Genomic DNA, 19,349 nt, shown 5'->3' with positions numbered 1-19,349 from the left:
AGCGATTTAAATACGTATTTTCTTTTCGGCATTTAAGTAGGGGGGTTATCTACAGAGTCTACGACAAGACAGAAAAATCTACAAAGTTCAAACGACGTATACTAATTTATTTTGTTAACTTAATTTTGACACAAAGCTCATTTATCAAAATTATAATATGTGATTTAAGCTGAACATTTCCATGATTCCATGACTTACAATGAAACATTAGCGACAAATGCCAACATCAGCCATTTTGCCCGGCTTATTCCGGCAATATTCTAATCTATCACAAGAAATTAGATTGATTCATTAATGCCGTCAATGAATGCAACACCGTTTAATCAATAGAAGCACATTTTTACAGCAGTAATATTGTAATCTCTGCATAGCATCTAATTGGTTGAACCTATTCAAAGTATACGAAGTCTGAAAGGCGGACGGAATTCGGTTGTGATCCTAATCAATTCGAGTCTATACCTCCGCTAACAAAAAAGAGGCGTAAATTTGTCGCAAAAAATTGTTATCTTTTGGGAAGCTCAAATTTCACGTACATACTAAATAATTTATTACGTTTCTGATTTTTCGAATAGGTACTTAAATCAGCAAGTACTGGTTTTTCGTAAACAAATTACAACGTTGTCAGAATTGAAATTTGTAAGTGTAAAGTTAAAAATACATTCAAATGGGTTTGAACCGGTACCGGCTTAACCGATTTGGTACATGAATTAACCATTTTGTTTATTTCCGTTCCGTTTCAGTTACACATAGTGAACCGGTTAATTTCGGTTACAGATTTCGGTTCTAAATTTGTTCCCTGTCAGAATGGCCACCACCCTAAAAGTATGCTGCACAATTTGTTTGACAACAATTTCATTTGTTTGGGCCCTTTGTTTAACTTGGTGTTGATAAAACATAATTTAATTTGTATTTTATCGATGGAGCATATTTACTTTTTATACCCGTTACTCGTTACTTGTTACCCGCACTCCGCACCCCGCACCACTAGCTGAGTAACGGGTATCAGATAGTCGGGGCACGACTATAGCGTTCTCCTTGGTTTCCTACTTTCCTACTTTTACAGCTTTTAAAGTGATTACCTAATTTAATACATATATTTCTATTTTTACTTGTGTTGCATATACACCTAATCGCTGCACTGAAATCATTCACTTTGTATTGATTAATTAAAAATAATTAAATTGCAATTAAGCATAAAGGATTGATGGAGCACTCGTTTATAAATCCATTAGCGACTCAGTAAAAATTCCATAAAATTGATTAATAAAGTTTAATGCCTGTCGCACATAAACAGGGGAAAACCCTTGTTATTAATCGCGCAACCGAATGCAAAATTTATTGGAAATGCTTTAAATTTGTTTATGCAGCTAGCGCCAAAGATAATGACATTGAGAGGGGTATCCCCCCCCTGTTGGCAGGCCGTGTGTGTCAAAGAGAAAATCAGGCGAAATTATTTATATTAAAAATGGTACATTTTCGGCACATACATACATACATGTAGATGGCAAACCTACGAAAACAAGAGAGAGTGCGGCCAAAGCGTCATAAAGTATAAAGCGAAATATGCAATTTAATTTATTAATTTATTAACAAGCGCGCCAAACGAAAATTAATCTCTCCACCCCCCGCCACACCCCCCGCTTCCACCGCCAAAGAGACTCGAAAAGAATGCCAGTCGTTAACGGTTCAATGGCAACGCAGCACTTCCGCAGCTCCAACGGCACAAACATCCCCATCCCCATCCCCTTCCCCATCGGCATTCCACCATCCAACTCCATCGAACCCATCCGTGCCCATCCCCTCCAGAATCCAGAATCCCAGTGGCGGCTTTGACCGCTTCGCTGCATCGCCGCAAAAGTCGCAGGACGGACCACAGTGGCGCCTCGATGAATTACAGGTTTCATTTTTCAAGAGCGCTGGCCAGGAAAGCTGTATTTCCATATACTCGCATCGCTCTTTGTCGAGATAAGAGGCAGCATTGTTTGTAAAAGCGCTTCCTTTGATCTTGGAATTTGTCACTTTTTACAGTCAATAGCAATAATGTATTAAACATGTCGCCTTTTTCGATAAAAAGTAAATATCTAGTAATAAAAGTTATTTTACATATGATTTATTTTTTAGAAAACACACATTGCTTTCAATGTAATAAAAGATTGCATATATATTTTGTAGTGTAAAAAACAGAGTATAGTATTATATTGCTCTTGAAATCATAGAGCCCAACAAGAAATCGAAATCGAAATTTTGCGACTAAAGTGACACAAATATTTCAGCATGCGAAAGTAAGCAATCATTTATTGAAATTTGCAGCAGTCAAGCGACGATTTCTGTTGGCAAACGCAATAGTCCTGCAAGGACGAGGATCTGCAATTAACAAACATAGCCAAACGTTGAGCTGAACAATTTTCGAACGCAGTGCTGTGGCGATTCATAAACGATGGGCTATCGGCGATTTGTATGTTTTGGTCAGTTGATTAATATGGCAGCTGTAATCAGGACTTCACTGAGTGTACCCATGTGTGTGTGTGCGAGTGTGTGTGTGCTAGTGTGTGTATGTGTGCGATTGACTAGGCTGCGCTTGTGTGCACTGATTGCAGGATATGAGCAAACAACAGTGGATGCGTGGCAAACATTTCAATATTTCGGAGCGTGCTCGAGAGCAGCTCAAGTTGCAGCCGTTTTAATTGCCGCCCAAAAGGCTGTCGTCCCAGGAAATTGTATTATTTTTTATGCCCGACACTCGCTCGCCTTCTGCTCGTTTGCATATTTTCTGTGGGCCCCAAAATAACGCGCCCCAATTTTAATTAGTTTTAAGCAGCGCCAAAAATAAAAGAAGCCGACAGCAGCGACCAAAGTCACGCAGCCTGCTGATGATAATGTCTCGCCGCACAACTTTAAAATTCCCTTGAAGAGCCGCCGGATGCTGGATGTTGGATGTCGAGTGCCGAAGGATTCGAGGGAATCGAAGGAGCAGCGCCGCGGGGTCATCTGTCTAAGAGCAAATATGTGCGGCAAAAATAACATGAACCAATACTGAACCAATACGCGGCAGCACAAACTCAGCTCAACTCAACGCCCAGGCATAAACATATCCGTGATGGCCGCTCCATGTTGGCAAACATGTGGAACGGCAACGTCGTCAGCGTTGATTATTGTCAAACAGAGGGCGAAGAAAAAGGAAGGACAGTTGTCGACAGCATCAACAACAAGATCTGCTTGGGTCGCCAGTCTTGGTTCCAACAAGCCCAGGAAAATAAACCACGGCGTAGACAATACCCTACACAAACTTGAAATGGAATGCAGGTCTTCCTAAAAAACCTGAGAAGAGGATAAGTATTCTACTAGGTAACACCAGTATTGCTATTCTCCTTGTGCTGCAGGTGTGCTGAACCCTACTCGACAATATGGCAGCTCATTTTCAAGATACCCCGAATGCGGCATACGTTCCTGCTGTCCGGCGACTCCCAGTCCACCGGATGTACCGCCTAAGCAGAGACAGACGCAGAAGTAGACACGGACACGGACACCCAACGGTCACGGGGCACTTTAACTGGCTCTTAAAGCCAAACGATGCGAGGACCCTGCCTGCACAAACTGCAGATCCCAACTCCCCGGCACATCCACACTTCCACACATCCGCACATCCACACATGTGCGACCTGCCAGGCAGAGGCGGAGGCAGGCCTGGTGAACGAACCTCGGCGCTCCGCCCGATATCTTGAAGCGCTTTATCGCCAAAGCCCCTCTCACTGTGGCTTTTATTTGTCAAACAAAGTATTTTTATTGGCTTTTTAGGAAGCCTGCTCCCAGCTACCAGCTCCCCGTCCAAAGTCAACTGACGCCTCGGCCTGACAGGGATGTTTGGGTCGTGGCAGGATGCTCCTGGAAGGATGGTCGGCTGGAGCGGGCAGTGGAGGCGAGCGCGTGCTCCTTGTCTGCTAAATACTCGACACTTGGTATGTGATTGAAATAATGCCGGGCGATAATCCGTGCCTTATTAAACGCTCCTCACATCGCCAGTCGCAGCTGGATTTGGGTCTGGCAGGTGTCTAAGACCACATGTGCTCAAATGGGTCTGTGGGCCCAGAACTTAATGTAAATCTATTGCTGCGACACATTGACAGACATTCGATTTTCATTTTCTTACCTTTTGCTTATCAACTTATGAACTTATCCTTGGCTCACGTAAATTGTCCACTTCTTGGAAGACAAGGTTGGGGGCATTTTCTTGGGTTTACGATGCCAAACAGTGCTTAGCTTGTGGCTGCAAATTAAACCAAAATTACCTGTAGCCTGAAAACTGTTTGCAATATGGCCAGAAATTAGTATAATAAGAGAGATAACGAAACACCCTGGCGAGGCACAAATCGAATGCAAACAACCAAATTGGCTGGCATCGCTGTGCCGATATGGAAATGCGTTAACATAAAAGGCAGATTCGATTAACTCGTGCGCATACCGCGTAGGGCGGAGATTAGGAACAATACTGAAATCCAATCAGTACCCCCAAATGGGGGCGGCCTCCCGACCGACATTGAAAATTAGATAATTTACAGCGCTCGGCGGTTACCCCACCAAAGAGCACGGATCCTATAACTCGCCAGCTTTCAGGACCAGGCAGCCAGGACCACGAAAACCGTGACACAGCGGCACATTCGCCAACGAAGGGGAGCTCGTGAGTTAGGCGTCTCCACACACAGTGCAAATATTAAAATTTTGATTATCGAGGACGAAAAAGGAACGCCTTCCCGATTTAATTTTTGATTGCTGCCCCCATAAAAAAAAGGCAAGTATAAAAAATGCACTCAAAACATCACTCATTACTCTCCACGGACAGAGGTCAGGGCATGTCCACTCAAAATCCGAACTGAGTTAACCCTTCAAACAGGAGAAGTGGCGCCCCACGCACACACGTGCACTATATGGACACAGCGCTTTCGGCGATAAAGTTAATTTGCTGATTACAAAGTAACCTCTTCGCCATAATTTATGGGGCCAGGTGATAAGGGGTGAGGCGAGTCCATTCCTGGTGGACGCCGCCCGGCACAGCCGTAGTCCTGGTGCATATTCGACCCTATGGAGTAAATAGGGACATACATTTTTCCTCCACCCATTTGTCAGCCAGGCTGTCAGTTTAAAGCAAGCTGGTCCATAAGTTACCATTGAAAGCTATTGCAAGTAGTTAGAAAACAGAAACAGTCACAGAAATCTTATTCAAGCAAGAAAGGTTGACATTTCCATTGATGTACGTAAGAGATTGGTTTCGTTACATGAGCACTTTCTTCATCAATAATTTACCACCTTCAAAAAGTGACTCATTTTAATGCGTTTCACAGACTCCCTTTATGACTATGATTTTTACTAGAGATAATAGAAATAATGTGCTGCAAACAAATGGCAATGCACGTAGTGACGAAGCGCACTCCTCTATCAATGTAATTGAGATAACAAGTGCTACCACGAATCAAAGCTTATTTTGAATGAAGCAAACATTTTTCCTAGCGAAACATTACTTCTAGTTTAAGGCTTTCTTATGATTGATTTAATAGAAGTGGTGTAGTGAGCTGCCTCCTTTTGACATTTTCGGACCCATTACAACTGGCTATCTGCAAGGGCAAGAACAAACAAAGTTCATAAAATGTTTATTTTAAAAGGAATCCAAGAAATGGCATTTCTCTGATACCCTCGCTGTTTGTTCAGTTTGATATCCCCGGAGGAAAGCGCCTTCACCTGCACATAACCCCAGCCAGCTGCGGCTCCTTTTTCTCCAGTTCTCCAGTTCAAGATAAAAAAGCTGCTGCTGTGGCGCCTACAATAAGAACAACCACTGGCGCTAAACTGTTAAAAAATGCAGGCACAAATATTTGTTTCTGGGTTTGTTTGGTTGCTTGTTTGCAAAACTAATGAAATTTTTGCCATATTCGCCGGTCGGTGGGGCGGCGGTGCCCTGACCCCACAGCATAAAAACATAAAATCTGACCGCAAAAAATTAAAAGGAGACCGCAAAGAAAAAAAAAAGAAAATCCAACGCCACCTTGAAAGTGGGGGGCAAGGTAAAGAAATCCGAGGCGAAGATGGCCACTGCTGCAAAGGGCCGGGAGTCAGAAGGCAAGTGCCAAGAGGCAAAGACAAAGCAAGTGAACGAAGTCAGAGCGCTCCAGCCAGATTATTATGTCAAGTCACGTTTATGAGCGTAATTTCGACAAGACCCCTTCCAATCTTCCAATCCCGATCCCGCCACAATTCGCCAGACGGAGCCACAATCGCCCCCAGCTGCACGGAGCATCGGGCATGCCCACATCTCCATCCCCATCCTCATCCCCATCCCGATTCACATTCGCATCCGGAGGACGCTTGTTAAGCGGCGAACGCGACATTGCAGCAGTTAAGACACCGCCCGCCGGCATTCAATAAGCCGTTAAAAACTCACTAGGATGGAAGACCCCACCCCACACCAAACCACCCACCACCCCATCCCACCCACAAACAGATATATTTGGAAGTCTGCTCAGCCACTTTAGTGCCATGCGAATGTCTGCAAGTCTTATGGCTGGGCTTTAAAAATTATTGGATATATGCAAATTGGCATTTATTCCTGGACTTTCCTCAATCAAAGTGTGATTATCAGCTCGGTGATTAAAAGACCGCAATGAAATCCATGAATGAAACTGGCATTTAGTGTTAGGATAATGAGCAAATTAAAAGTTAAGGTCAGCTTTTAAATAAACATTCATATATCAATATATCATAAGAATAGCATGCAGAATAGTAAGAGAATTGGTTGGCATATCTTATTATTTACCACCATAAATGATTTGCTTAGCCACACTTAACTGCTATACCGTATTATGTGGCCATGTGACACAATTAGTAATATCTATGATAACTGTCACAATTAGTTGTGTGATTAGGAGACGCAGCTATTAATTAAAATATGCAGTAATGGTAAAGCTCATTCAGTTACTAACGCGCTACGATGCGATCAGTGTGGATATATGTATGCGGCGCTTGTGAGTCTCGTTTTTTATTCAACAGATACCAAGGATATTGAGGTAAATCAGTTACATTTGAGCTTCTTTATCTTATTTACTTAACAATTAAATCATTTTACAGAGTTTTCAAAATGCTACCGCCATCCAGAGAGAAGCAATTAGGTAAATTTGTAGTTCCACTTCCAAAAGTTAAGTATATGCAAACAAGCTGCCATTTTGCAGAAATAAACCCGCACTGGAATTGTTTTACAAAATGGTACTGGCCCTGCTCGAAGAAAACGAAACCAGTCCCAATACAGAAAACATCCAAGAGCCTAAATTAGATTTAGATTTGAATACCACCGGCTTGTTGGGAAGATATCGCTCCCGCTGTCCCACCAATCCATCTGCTCACGGAGTTTACACCGTGCAAGTGTTGGGGATGGAACCCTTTCAGGTGTCCTGCGATGCCAAGATTGCCGCTTCCGGATGGACTGTGGTGGCCCGTCGCACCAGCAACAAGTTGAACTTCTTTCGCAGCTGGGCGGAGTACAAAAATGGCTTTGGGCAGCTCGATGGAGATTTTTTCATTGGCTTGGACAAACTGCACGCCATCACCAAGTCACAGCCCCATGAGTTATACATACACCTGGAGGACTTTGAAGGACACACCCGATATGCGCATTACGATGAGTTCTTTGTCGAGAGCGAAAACAAGTTCTATGCAATGACCAAACTGGGTGGATTCACCGGCGATGCAGGTGATTCCATGATGCCCAACAGGAACCAGAACTTTTCCACCTTCGATAGGGACAATGATGCGTGGCACAAAAACTGTGCCGAGGAGTATTTTGGTCCTTGGTGGCATTTGAACTGCACATACAGGTAATGATCTCATACGGTTATTGCAGATTTATAGCCTTTTATTATTCCAGTAATTTTATTATTCCAGTAATCTTTTTGGCGTCTATGTGAAAGGAGATGATGCCCAGTACTTTCCGTGGAAGGGGATCGTCTGGCACTCTTGGCGCACTGAGAGTTACTCCTACAAAGTGATGCAAATGATGGTTCGACCCAAATGCTATTGCTCCAGATAGAAAGAGGTATTTATACTGCATCTTTCAGCTACTAATTGCAATGTTTAACCATATCAAATTGCAGGGTTGATAATAAATAATTCTCTGATAATGGTAATTCTCAGATGCAATGACACCACGGAGCCATCTACCTTCTGGCAACTAAAAATTACTTTATATCAAACTTAGAGAAATTCTACATAATATGTATTCGCCAAAGAAATGTGCATTTAACTTATGATATAAGTAAAATAAGGCACTTCGAAACTACTTTCGAAACATCATTTCGATTTCGAAGTGCTATGAAATTCTATGAATTGTAATCATTGTAAACGACATTAAGGTGTAATGTAGAATTTTAGTAAAATATAAGTAACTTATGGGTAAATTATGCGAATCATGTGTATGTAACCAAGATATAAGTAAAATAAATAACTTCGAAATTACTCTCGAAACGTTATTCAGTCGTCGCTGTTGTTCTATGTTCTATGTTATCTTCCCAATTGTTGTACAATTAAAAGAGGTTTGAGTCTTTGCTGACATATAACACACACGTGTAATGTCAAATGTAAGTAAAATCACAGAAGAAGCCAAGCTATTTTGAATTTTAAAACAAAAACCGTTGAGAATATTATTATTATAAATATGTTTTTGGACTCGTCCGAGAAACAACAATCAAATAAATTCAACTTTATTCATTGCATACGTTTTTCATTCATTAAACGCCTCCAATAAAACTGGGGTACTTTGTACAGCGCAAAGAATACGAACTCTATGAGGCTGATAATCGAACACCCCAAGCAAAGCTGACAAATGCCTCCGAATGAAACTGAAATGGATAGATGGGAAATATACACAGATAGATACCTCAGAACAGCATACCAATCAAGTCCACCCAGGTGTAGATCAGGTTGGTCTTGTAGACCAGCATGGACGGCTTCTTGAAGAACACGTTGAGCCACATGCTCTCGATGGCGCTGAAGTTGGAGCGCAGCCACGGCTGCAGGACACTCTTCCGCATGTCGGTCAGCAGGGAGAGGGACTTGCAGTTGTACAGGCACTCGCAGACCAGGCCGGGCATCTCCCGGTGCACATAGGGCTGCTCTCCGGGCTGCTCGAAGTTCTGGAGCAAATGGTTGTGGGACGCCAGGCAGGGCAGATCCTTCAGCCGGCAGGCGGGGTAGTCGGATGGCGGATAGAAGAGGTCCACGGAGCAGTTGCAGTACCGCAGCAGGTAACGCTGCTGGCACTCCGCCTGGCAGTTCTCCAGCATATACTTCTGGCCCTCCAGGGTGAAGAAGTGCTCGCTCTCCTCCTCGTAGTCCATGACGCAGTGCCGCCAGCTGGAGGGCGCGCTCAAGGTGCTCTCGTCGTAGTAGTGGTACACCGCTGTAACGGCCACATTGGTGCGGATGTGGGGCACCACCTCGATGGGAAAACCGAACCACACTGAAGACTCTATCACAGTTAGCTGGAAAACAAACGAAGTTCTATAGAGCACCTCTCTTTACCTCTTTTACCCACCCAGAAGCCCTTTAGGCCTGGATTGCCCGGAGCATGATGCGCCTCCCGTTGCAGGAGCCTCAGCAGTAGCCCCGAGTTGAGGCCCGTCTCCATGCCACGTCGCTTCTCCAGCTCGTTGAAGGCCAGGCAATAGCCGAGGGGCAGGCGACGGGGTCGAAAGAGCTTGCAGCAGTCCCTCGGCGCTTTCTGCCAGTAGCAATCTCTGAGGATCTCGTCACATCGCCACGACATATGTATCACGATTTGCGTGAAGTTCAGGTGATTGAGTTCATCCAAGGACTCCCCCACGAGCGGATCGAATACGTTGAAGTTGTGAAAACTGAAACCATCGTAGGCGGTGAGGATGCGATCGAAGAGCTCCTCTTGCGCCGGCGTGATGTTGTACAGGGACTTGATCTCGGGCAGCCGCGACCAGTTCAGACGGTTCTTGTTGCAGATGATGACCACGGGAAAGGCGATGTGGTCGATAGGAGCATGTGCGTTGGCCACGATCGTTTGGAACTGCTTGCTGTGGTATCGCTCCCCCAGCAAATAGCTCACGTGGAGCAGCACGGTGCAGGCGCAGATCAAGGCCAGTGCCCACAAGACTCTATCAAAGAAATATTGTTTTTTTCCCAAATTCTATGAGTTCAGTTGCCCAGCTCACCGCATACGGCGTCGCATCGAGGGTAAGAAGAGCATATACAATCCGTGGATGTGCGATCGGGATATGTAGCTATCGAGCAGTGAAGTCCATGCATTTTGGTTGTCTGATTTCAGATTGACTGGCGGCAAAGGATTTGGGTCCTGTCGCCGTATCCTAGCCGCCACAGCTCGCGATTCCTTTCCCGTTGAGCGAACAAACATTTTGATATGAGTCCTTTAAGCTGCATCATGGCTTTTATAAACGAGCTCCAAAAGTTTGGATTACTGTAGTGTATGGAATGCAGCAGGCACTTTGTCGCCCAAAGCAATCCAATCACTCGCTGATTTGGATGCCAATTAGTTTTTAAATTCAAAAGATCTACCCAATCTATGGGTAGTCAAATAAGGTCAAATAACGATTCTAAAGTAGCTTTACTCATAGAAAAGCTTTCATAAATCAGCTTGAAATGCTCGATAGAGTATCTCAGGGTATTCAAAGGTCGCACCTGCATTCCACTCCATTGAGCTCGAGTTTTTATCGCTGTTTGCAAATCAATTGCGTTTGATTGCATTCAATTGAATATATTTCGATGCTTATTAGCCCCAACCATGACCATTGGCTGCGAATCAGGTTAGATCTCATGGGAGTAGGCAATCGATTGACCCGACCTTTGGGTGACAGCCTTTGGGCCAGTCAGTTATTGGGCTAATAAGGGGCCGGCATGTCAACCGCACTTGGTGAGTAGTTGTCAACGCGCTAAACGGCATCTAATTACCACTGCATTTCAGCACGCATTCCCTTCACGGCACACTGGCATGGTATAAAAGCCTGTCATTCCGCTCAACCAAACTCAGTGAGTCCTGTGCCGCCATGACACTGGTCTACTTTCCTCCGCCAAAGCTGCAGCAGCAGCAGCAGCAACAGCAGCAGCAGCAACAGCAGCAACAGCAGCAGCAGCAGCAGGAGCAGCAGCCATCGAGATCCAGTCGCCTGGCCCAACAGCTGGCCCAGTCCGCCTGGCAGCTGGCCCTGCGCTTTGGCAAGCGGACCACCATCCACGGCCTGGACAGGCTGCTCTGTGCCAGGGCCAGTCGGTGGGAGCGGTTCGTCTGGCTGTGCACCTTTGTGAGTGCCTTTCTGGGCGCGGTGTACGTGTGCCTGATCCTCTCGGCCCGCTACAATGCCGCCCACTTCCAGACTGTGGTGGATAGCACTCGGTTTCCGGTCTACCGCATACCCTTTCCGGTCATAACGATCTGCAACCGGAATCGCCTCAACTGGCAGCGCCTGGGCGAGGCGAAGTCCAGGTTCCTGGCCAACGGCAGCGACTCCGCCCAGATGGAGCTCTTCGAGCTGATTGTGGGCGGCTACGACGACGCGTACTTTGGGCACTTTCAGTCGTTCGAGCGATTGCGCAACCAGCCGACGGAGCTGCTCAGCTACGTCAACTTCAGCCAGGTGGTGGACTTCATGACCTGGCGCTGCAACGAGCTGCTCACGGACTGTCTGTGGCGCCACCACGCCTACAACTGCTGCGAGATCTTCTCGAAGCGGCGCAGCAAGAACGGCCTGTGCTGGGCGTTCAACTCGCTGGAGACGGAGGAGGGCAGGCGGATGCAGCTGCTCGATCCCATGTGGCCCTGGCGCACGGGGTCGGCGGGTCCCATGAGCGCCCTCTCCGTGCGCGTCCTCATCCAGCCCACGAAGCACTGGCCGGGGCGCCGGGAGACGGGTGCCATGAAGGGCATCGATGTCATGGTAACCGAGCCCTTCGTGTGGCACAACAATCCGTTCTTTGTGCCCGCAAACACGGAGACGACCCTGGAGATCGAGCCCGTCATCTACTTCTATGACAACGACACCCGGGGAGTGCGCTCCGACCAGCGGGAGTGCGTTTTCGATGTGAGTGGCTATCTGTTTAATACCCAACTGGGTTTGTACTTATCCTGCACTTTGGATGGCACCCAAGGACGAACACAACAGCAAGGACTTCAAGTCGCTGCAAGGATACGTGTACATGATTGAGAACTGCCAGTCCGAGTGCCAGCAGGAGTACCTGGTGCGCTACTGTAACTGCACAATGGACCTGCTGTTTCCGCCGGGTGAGCACGATATCAAACACGTTTCCAAATTACCGATTCATTGGCATCCCCTGGCCAGGTCAATATCCGTCGTGTCGGGCGCAGGATTTGCTCTGCCTCGCCGAGCACAATGGTTAGTGGTAGCCTATCATACCAAAGGAAGACCCTCTATAAACGAAATCCCTCACCCGCAGACCTGCTCATGTACTCCCACAATCCCGGGGAGAAGGCGTTCGTGCGCAACCACTTCAAGGGCATGACCTGCAGATGCTTCCGCAACTGCTACTCCCTCAACTACATCAACGATGTCCGGCCCGCCTTCCTGCCGCCGGAGGTGTACGAAAACAACTCCTATGTGGACCTGGATGTGCACTACCGCTTCGAGACCATCATGGTCTATCGCACCAGCCTCGTCTTCGGCTGGGTGGACTTAATGGGTCAGTACAAAAGCAAACAGCTTCTATGTTATAGAGCTATGAGAAACCACCTTCTTACATCCTCACATGTCTGTAGTCCCACATCTCAGGTTTCAAAATAAATATGCTTAACATATTAACACTGCTATAGTTTGTTTTAGAGAAAAATAGTTGATATTCTTACTAATTAATAAACAATCATTGTTTTTCTTCCAGTAAGCTTCGGTGGCATAGCCGGTCTGTTTCTCGGCTGCTCCTTGATAAGCGGCATGGAATTGGCCTACTTCCTGTGCATCGAAGTGCCGGCCTTTGGACTGGATGGACTGCGTCGGAGGTGGAAGGCTCGACGGCAGATGGATCTGGGCGTAACCGTGTCCACGACCACGCCCACCTTGAACTTCCGACAAACCACGCCCAGTCAGCTGATGGAGAACTACATCATGCAACTTAAGGCCGAAAGGGCGCAACAGCAGAGGGCCAACTTTCAAAACTGGCACCGCATTACGTTTGCTCAAAAGCATGTTATTGGCAAGTGAATCATGTGAACGATTATAATATTAGTTTGTTAAGAAATGATTGTAGAGGATAGTGGCAAGCCGTCTTCAAACTATTCATTTGTAGAACTAAGAGCACGGCAGTTTTATCTTCTATCAAGCTAACTAATAAAGTAAAGTAAAAAAAGTTGTTGAAATAAATACATTTGGCATTATAAATTTATTTGAAGTATTATTATGTAATTTAGCTTTGTACGATATTTTTTGCAGTGTTGTGAAGTATTATTTGACACACCGAAATTACAGTGCGTGATAACGCAAAAGCTCCGAGGAAATGATTTAATCTGTTGTTAGCGTGTGCGTGATAAGGTGATGGGCTTGGTTTCTATCGCTGGGGCAATTCTCATTAGCTATGGTCAGTAGCGGATTAGCATCGATTTCCAGACACCAATTATCATATATCATATTTTCATATAGAGCTGAAATTTAACTGACATTTTCAATGAGAGCTACGAAATGTAATTGTTCATTAAAGGTATTTATTGTTGATTTATTTATAATTAAGTGCGTTTTTCATAATTGATTTATTTTAATTTGATTTATTAAATGTAGACAAAATCTTAAAAAAATGTTCATTACTAACAATCAATATTATTAGAACTAAGTGACAAAGGGGGATGATCCAAGTCCCCCGCGCTGTCCAAATCCTTCCCTGAGATCGTTGACGGTAAACCCCACTGTCATCGTACGTAAAAAATACAACTAAATGAGCAAAACTAAATGAACACATGTATATTCATTGGCCACACGTTTCTATAATTCTCGTATTCTCGTATATTCCAATGCGGATACCTCCAGCACAGTTGATAACACCGAGAGCAAATACCAGGTCTGTTGACCCACTGACGGGCGGTGTTCCAGCAGCGAAGCACCGCCTGTTGTTGAACCAAACTATCAAGCGGCGAATCTCAATCTCCGAATAGAGCACCTATGACGTGGTCGAATGACGGCGATCAACAGGTTGCTTCTATCAAAACAGAGCGTAGCACAAGAGCTGAAAATTAATTAAGGTTCCATCAACCCACAAGCATGTGTATTTCGTTGTATGCGGATGACTATGCAAAACGCGTAGAGCAGTGATACTGGGCTGCGACTTTTGGCTCTAAGAAAGCTCAAGGCGAGCAGTCTACTACGCTTGGACAGTGGGACGCAGTTGAGTAGATTATAAAATATTTTCATTGGAAATCACTACATATGAATCCTCGTCTTATTTCCTAAAAAAGCTAATAAAAAAGCATTTAAGATATATACATACATATATAAGAAATTATTTAAAGTGAAACTAAGGCGAGACCCATACTCTAGTATAAGCAAAAACCCTTTTTTTTAAACAAATTTTACCCGTAAAATAGAAATACACTTCAACACGAAATTCAAATGGAAATCAACCCACTGTACTTTTTACTGCCCAATTAGTTTTTTTTTACGATGACACCACAGCCGTATGAAAAGCTCTGAAATGTCGTATAAACATTTCCCAAAAAACTAACACTATTGCGGGCAAATATAAAACGCTTCGTTCTACGCGGCAGCAGAATCAGTTGGCTACGCAAGGCGAGCGAAAAGGTTTCGATCGAAAGTTGCCCCTTTTAGTTGGAGATTCAATAGTTCGCGCATTCAGTAGTTCGCAATGGTGGTCATCAAGAACGAGCAGAAGATCTCGGTGCCCGAGTACCTCAACGAGAAGTTCTTCACAGAGACCCTGGAGGAGGGTCTGCGGGAGTCGAAGGTGACCCTGAAGGAGATCAACTTTGCGTGGGGCAGCAATCCGGGCGACAACTACTGCTCGGCCATCTATCGCGTCGCAGTCACGTTCGCACGGTGGGCCGATGGTGCGGAATCGCCGGCAACAGAACAGCTTTCGCTGATTGTGAAGACCATTCCGATCACCGAAGCCACCCAGTTCCTGGAGGACGTCTGTGTGTTCATCAAGGAGAAGCAGACCTACACCGATGTCTTGCCGCGCTTGGATATCCTCAGCCGTGGCGACACATTCGGCGCAAAGTAGGTGGCAGAAAGTTTTTGGTGAAAGTACACAGTGCTTACTAGCATCTCAATCTCACAACAGATACTATCACTCCGTGAAGGCTCCGGTGCAGACGATCGTGTTTAGCGACCTCAAGGTGGAGGGATTCAGTGTGGCATCGCGGGAAGCAGGCCTAGACTGGAACCACGCCTCCCTCATCCTCCAGCAGCTGGGAAAGTTCCACGCCACCTCCATGGTGCTGGCCAAGAAGGTAACAGTGGCGACTCTGCACGATCCTCGAACTGCGGGCTCACTTCCTTTCCTTTCCTTTGCAATTCCACAGGACCCCGCCATTGTGAAGCAGTACACACGTGGCATGCTCAGCGAGGACATCCTGATGAAGAGCGACACCTTTGAGCAAATGTTTGGCGGCTTCCTCAAGGGCCTCATCAAGAGCTCGGCGAGCTGGAGCGGCTACGAGAAGATTAGCAAGCACCTGCAGCGGCTCATGGACAACTTTAGGAACGTGTGCGCGGATGCGGCCAGGCCGAGGAAGGGGGATCGCTACGTGGTGCTCAACCACGGCGACATGTGGACCAACAACTTCATGTACGGCTACGATAACGCTTCGCAGCCGGACGTTCCCACGCGCGCCATCTTCGTGGACTTCCAGCTGAGCTTCTATGGCAGTCCGGCGTGCGACCTGAACTTCTTCCTGAACACCAGCATCAAGCTGCAGCTGCTGCAGGAGCGCCGCGAGGAGCTCATCAAGGTGTACTATGCGGCCTTCAAGGACGCTCTGGAGTATGCCCGCTTTGAGGACATTCCCACCTACGAGGATCTGCAGTATGAGCTGCGCAGCCGCGAAACCTACGGGCTCTTCGGCATGTTCGCCTTCCTGCCCATGATCACCATGCCCAAGGAGTTGGCCCAGGACAACAGCATTGAGAACATGCAGGACGAGGCCTTCAAGCAGCGCAAAATGGATGCCATCTTCTCGCAAAAGTTCCTGAACGACCACCAAAAGTGGGCTCTGCAGCGAGCGGATTCACTTGGCGTCTTCGAGGACTACTGAAGAGTGGCATGAGTATTATGGAGGTTGGGGCTCTTTTACCTTTGTGATACAAGTAGAGGCTCTTCCAAGGCGCTCATCCTTAATATAGCTATATTAGCTTCTTGCCTGAGAAGGTAAAGTGCAAATGGTGGGCCTTTAAATTGATTAAAGTACTAAACCTGACTTCGATGCAATAAATTAAAACGAAAATGTTGGGCTATCGCAATTATGTTTGTGTTTTAATCAGATTTCAGGAAAATGGTATCAGACAATTGTAACAATATCAGGGGCTTGCATAACAAAAAACCAATTTTGTCGATTTAGTAAACCACTCATTCGATAAGTGTATGCTAACTTCTTCAGAAATAGTAAACATTAAGATAAGATCACATTGTCGCGTTCAATCTAGGGACGTATATGACGTATGGTTTAAAGTTCCGAAAGTACCATTAAAATTATGGAGGTGAAGCACAGACAGCTCGTATTAAATAATTATATTATATATTTCGCATTCCCACTGAAGAGTGCAATCATCTTGAATAACAACTTACGTATTAGATAATAGCACCCTACGCCTTCACGTGAATTCAGAATTTAATGGTTTCCTGGTAGTTTCCGCTAAACATTCTCAGTCAGTTTCTGCAGCCTGGGAACATTTTGTTAGGGCTGTATCATTAGGTAAGCTTATAAAAAAGTTTAATAGTGTTATCTCTCGTCTGACTCTTTTATTAAAGCTATAACGTATAAACAACATATGGATGATGATAAGGTATACTCTTTTTACGAGTATAACACCCTAAATTTAAATAGTAGGGTTTAGAAAAGGTGTATTTTAAATCTAGGAGGCTAACAGCCACCTGATTTATATGATCGAAACCCTGCGCTGTTTCACGTGGATCATATTAATTGCAAGCTGAATATTGGATTCAATCATGCCAAACAAATAAGATATAAGTGATTACATACAAAAATAATATATTTAGGAAGCGTTCGCGAATAATTAACCTCGGATTGACACTTGACTGAGAGCGTTCCCTTATCAGAAACTCGTTGTATTAATGCAAATTAGAATCAGATCTTGATTAGATAATAGGCTGTCAATCGTTGCAAGTGAAATCCATCCAGCAGAATTCGAAAAAGATTCTAACTGAATATTGCCGGCAAAGGCTGAAAGAGGAATCAAACTACTAGTTAAATGCGCCTAAAAAGGTCGACGTCTCCGCGTTGCGTGTTTTACAAGTATCGAAAAATTAGACATCTCGTTGTCGCCTATTAAAGTCTATATATAACTTAGCTGAAAGTATAATACTACACATAACTGGATACACATAACTATAATTAATTGCGCCGCCGGATTCCGCTGGGCAAGATCATAGCGAGCTCCACTGACACGTATATAAATTGAGCAACGCCCGGTAGCCACTTTTCAAACGATCGCAAGATGTGTAGCATTGTATTTGACGCGGACGTGGTTGCTCCACCCAGCCACCTGGACGTCGCCTTCTTCGAGGAGGTGCTGGAGACAGCCCTGCGGACGGCCAGGGTGCAGCTGCTCTCCATTCACATCCGGATGGGCAGCAGCACGGGCGAGAACTACTGCAGCCAGATCTACCGAGTGAAGGTATCGTTCAAGCGACCCGATCATCCGGAGCAGCACATGGCGTTCATTGTGAAGAGCATTCCCCACCTGGACTCGGTGGAGTTCATCGACGACCTGCAGGTGTACCTCAAGGAGAAGATCACCTACTACGAGGTGCTTCCCCGGCTGGAGCTGTTGATGCAGTGCAAACGAAGATTCGGCCCCAAGTGAGTCTCAAAAAATCTTCAGTCAGCTCAAAATTACTCATACGCACTGTTGCACTTTTTGATTATACTTGACTTACTATCGTTCGACCTATATCCTTATGACTTCCATAGACTTTACCACTGCCTAAAACAGCCGGAGAACTCCCTTGTGTTCGAAGATCTGGCCGAGAAGGGCTTCGTGATGGCTTCCCGCGAGTTGGGCCTGAACGAGGAGCACTGTCAGCTGGTCATGGAGCGCTTGGCGGAGTTTCATGCCACATCGATGGCCTTGGCGGTGCTGGTAAGTATTTCTTATAAAGGGAGAAAGGTGGTGAAGTCTTATCGAATCACCTCGACATGGCCAGGATCCCCACTTGTTCGATGCCTATGGCGACGGAATGCTGTCGCCGCGGGGCTTAGCCAAGGACGATGGACTGCTAATGCAGTTCTTCTCGGGCAATGGCAAGGAGTTGCACCACCTGGTGAGCACGTGGCCTGGCTACGAGGGCATCGCCGCGAAGATCGGCAAGTACATGCAGAACCAGCGAGCCAACTTGGAACGGAGCCAGGCGCCGCAGGAGAGGGAGCTCAAGGTACTCAACCACGGCGACCTGTGGGTCAACAATATGCTGTTCAAGTATGACGCCGCCCAGCGGCCGCAGGACCTCATCCTCATCGACTTCCAGTTGAGCGTGTGGGGCAGTCCGGGCATTGACCTCAACTATTTCTTCTACACCAGCCTGACGTTGGACGTACTGCGTCATCGACGTACCCAGCTGCTGCGCACCTACCATGCGCGTCTGGCCAAGACGCTGCTGGATCTGGACATGGGCGTCCCGGTGCCCAGCTACGAGCAAATCCTGGAGGAGGTCCATCGTCGGGAGTCGTACGGATTCTTTGCCAACTACGGCATTTTCCCCACTGTTAGCCAGGACAAGGCCCAGACGGCGGACAACAACCTGGAGAGCTTCAAGGACGCCGATTTCGCCAAGCAGAAGGTCCGTCAGATGTTCCAGTCCCGCCGACTGGCGGATACCCTGCGCTACACGCTACCGCACTTTGAACGCGCTGGAGTACTAGATTGAAGTTCTATTACACTACTATCATTTAGGTACCATTTTAATATAACTACCAATGTAAGGATTTTTACAAAAATGTATTTACTGATTTTACTTTCGTTTGTAAATACATAATATTCAGGTTTAAAGTTTTAAAAACCTTGCTAAAAAATATATATTATATAACAAGCAATGTGGCAAAATACCGACTGGTTGCTACTCTTTACTTTACTTTACTT

The 19,349-nt window shown here is 45.9% G+C and overlaps 4 protein-coding genes and 1 pseudogene across 4 annotated transcripts; 4 read left to right on the top strand and 1 right to left on the bottom strand.

The window, feature by feature from the left end:
- Positions 1–6,976: 6,976 nt before the first annotated feature.
- Positions 6,977–8,068, top strand: LOC122611922 (annotated as a pseudogene).
- Positions 8,069–8,742: 674 nt separating this feature from the next.
- Positions 8,743–10,417, bottom strand: LOC122611921 (pickpocket protein 19-like). Its single transcript, XM_043785341.1, has 4 exons — positions 10,218–10,417; positions 9,572–10,160; positions 8,930–9,518; positions 8,743–8,876 (listed from the first exon to the last, which is right to left on the bottom strand). Exons 1-4 carry the CDS (start codon positions 10,415–10,417, stop codon positions 8,743–8,745), a joined length of 1,512 nt encoding a protein of 503 aa, XP_043641276.1.
- A 733-nt stretch (positions 10,418–11,150) lies between these two features.
- LOC122611920 (pickpocket protein 19-like) lies at positions 11,151–13,229 on the top strand (the record flags this gene model as incomplete). Its single annotated transcript, XM_043785339.1, has 5 exons — positions 11,151–12,098; positions 12,166–12,298; positions 12,357–12,410; positions 12,472–12,714; positions 12,910–13,229. Coding segments are annotated over 5 exons (1,698 nt in total), but the record flags the coding sequence as incomplete, so codon positions are not given.
- A 1,551-nt stretch (positions 13,230–14,780) lies between these two features.
- LOC122622520 lies at positions 14,781–16,493 on the top strand. The gene is made up of 3 exons (XM_043801025.1): positions 14,781–15,251; positions 15,316–15,484; positions 15,557–16,493. Exons 1-3 carry the CDS (start codon positions 14,878–14,880, stop codon positions 16,286–16,288), a joined length of 1,275 nt encoding a protein of 424 aa, XP_043656960.1. The 5' UTR covers positions 14,781–14,877; the 3' UTR covers positions 16,289–16,493.
- An 829-nt stretch (positions 16,494–17,322) lies between these two features.
- On the top strand, positions 17,323–19,247 carry LOC122626073. The gene is made up of 3 exons (XM_043806192.1): positions 17,323–18,073; positions 18,185–18,353; positions 18,418–19,247. The coding sequence occupies exons 1-3, from the start codon at positions 17,709–17,711 to the stop codon at positions 19,135–19,137; spliced, it is 1,254 nt and encodes a 417-aa protein (XP_043662127.1). The 5' UTR covers positions 17,323–17,708; the 3' UTR covers positions 19,138–19,247.
- The last annotated feature ends 102 nt before the right edge of the window (positions 19,248–19,349 follow it).

This window comes from Drosophila teissieri, chromosome 2L, assembly GCF_016746235.2.
Source record: "Drosophila teissieri strain GT53w chromosome 2L, Prin_Dtei_1.1, whole genome shotgun sequence".
Lineage (NCBI taxonomy): Eukaryota > Metazoa > Arthropoda > Insecta > Diptera > Drosophilidae > Drosophila > Drosophila teissieri.
The sequence above is the reverse complement of the archived record's forward strand: the minus strand, read 5'-3'. Positions and strand labels throughout refer to the sequence as shown.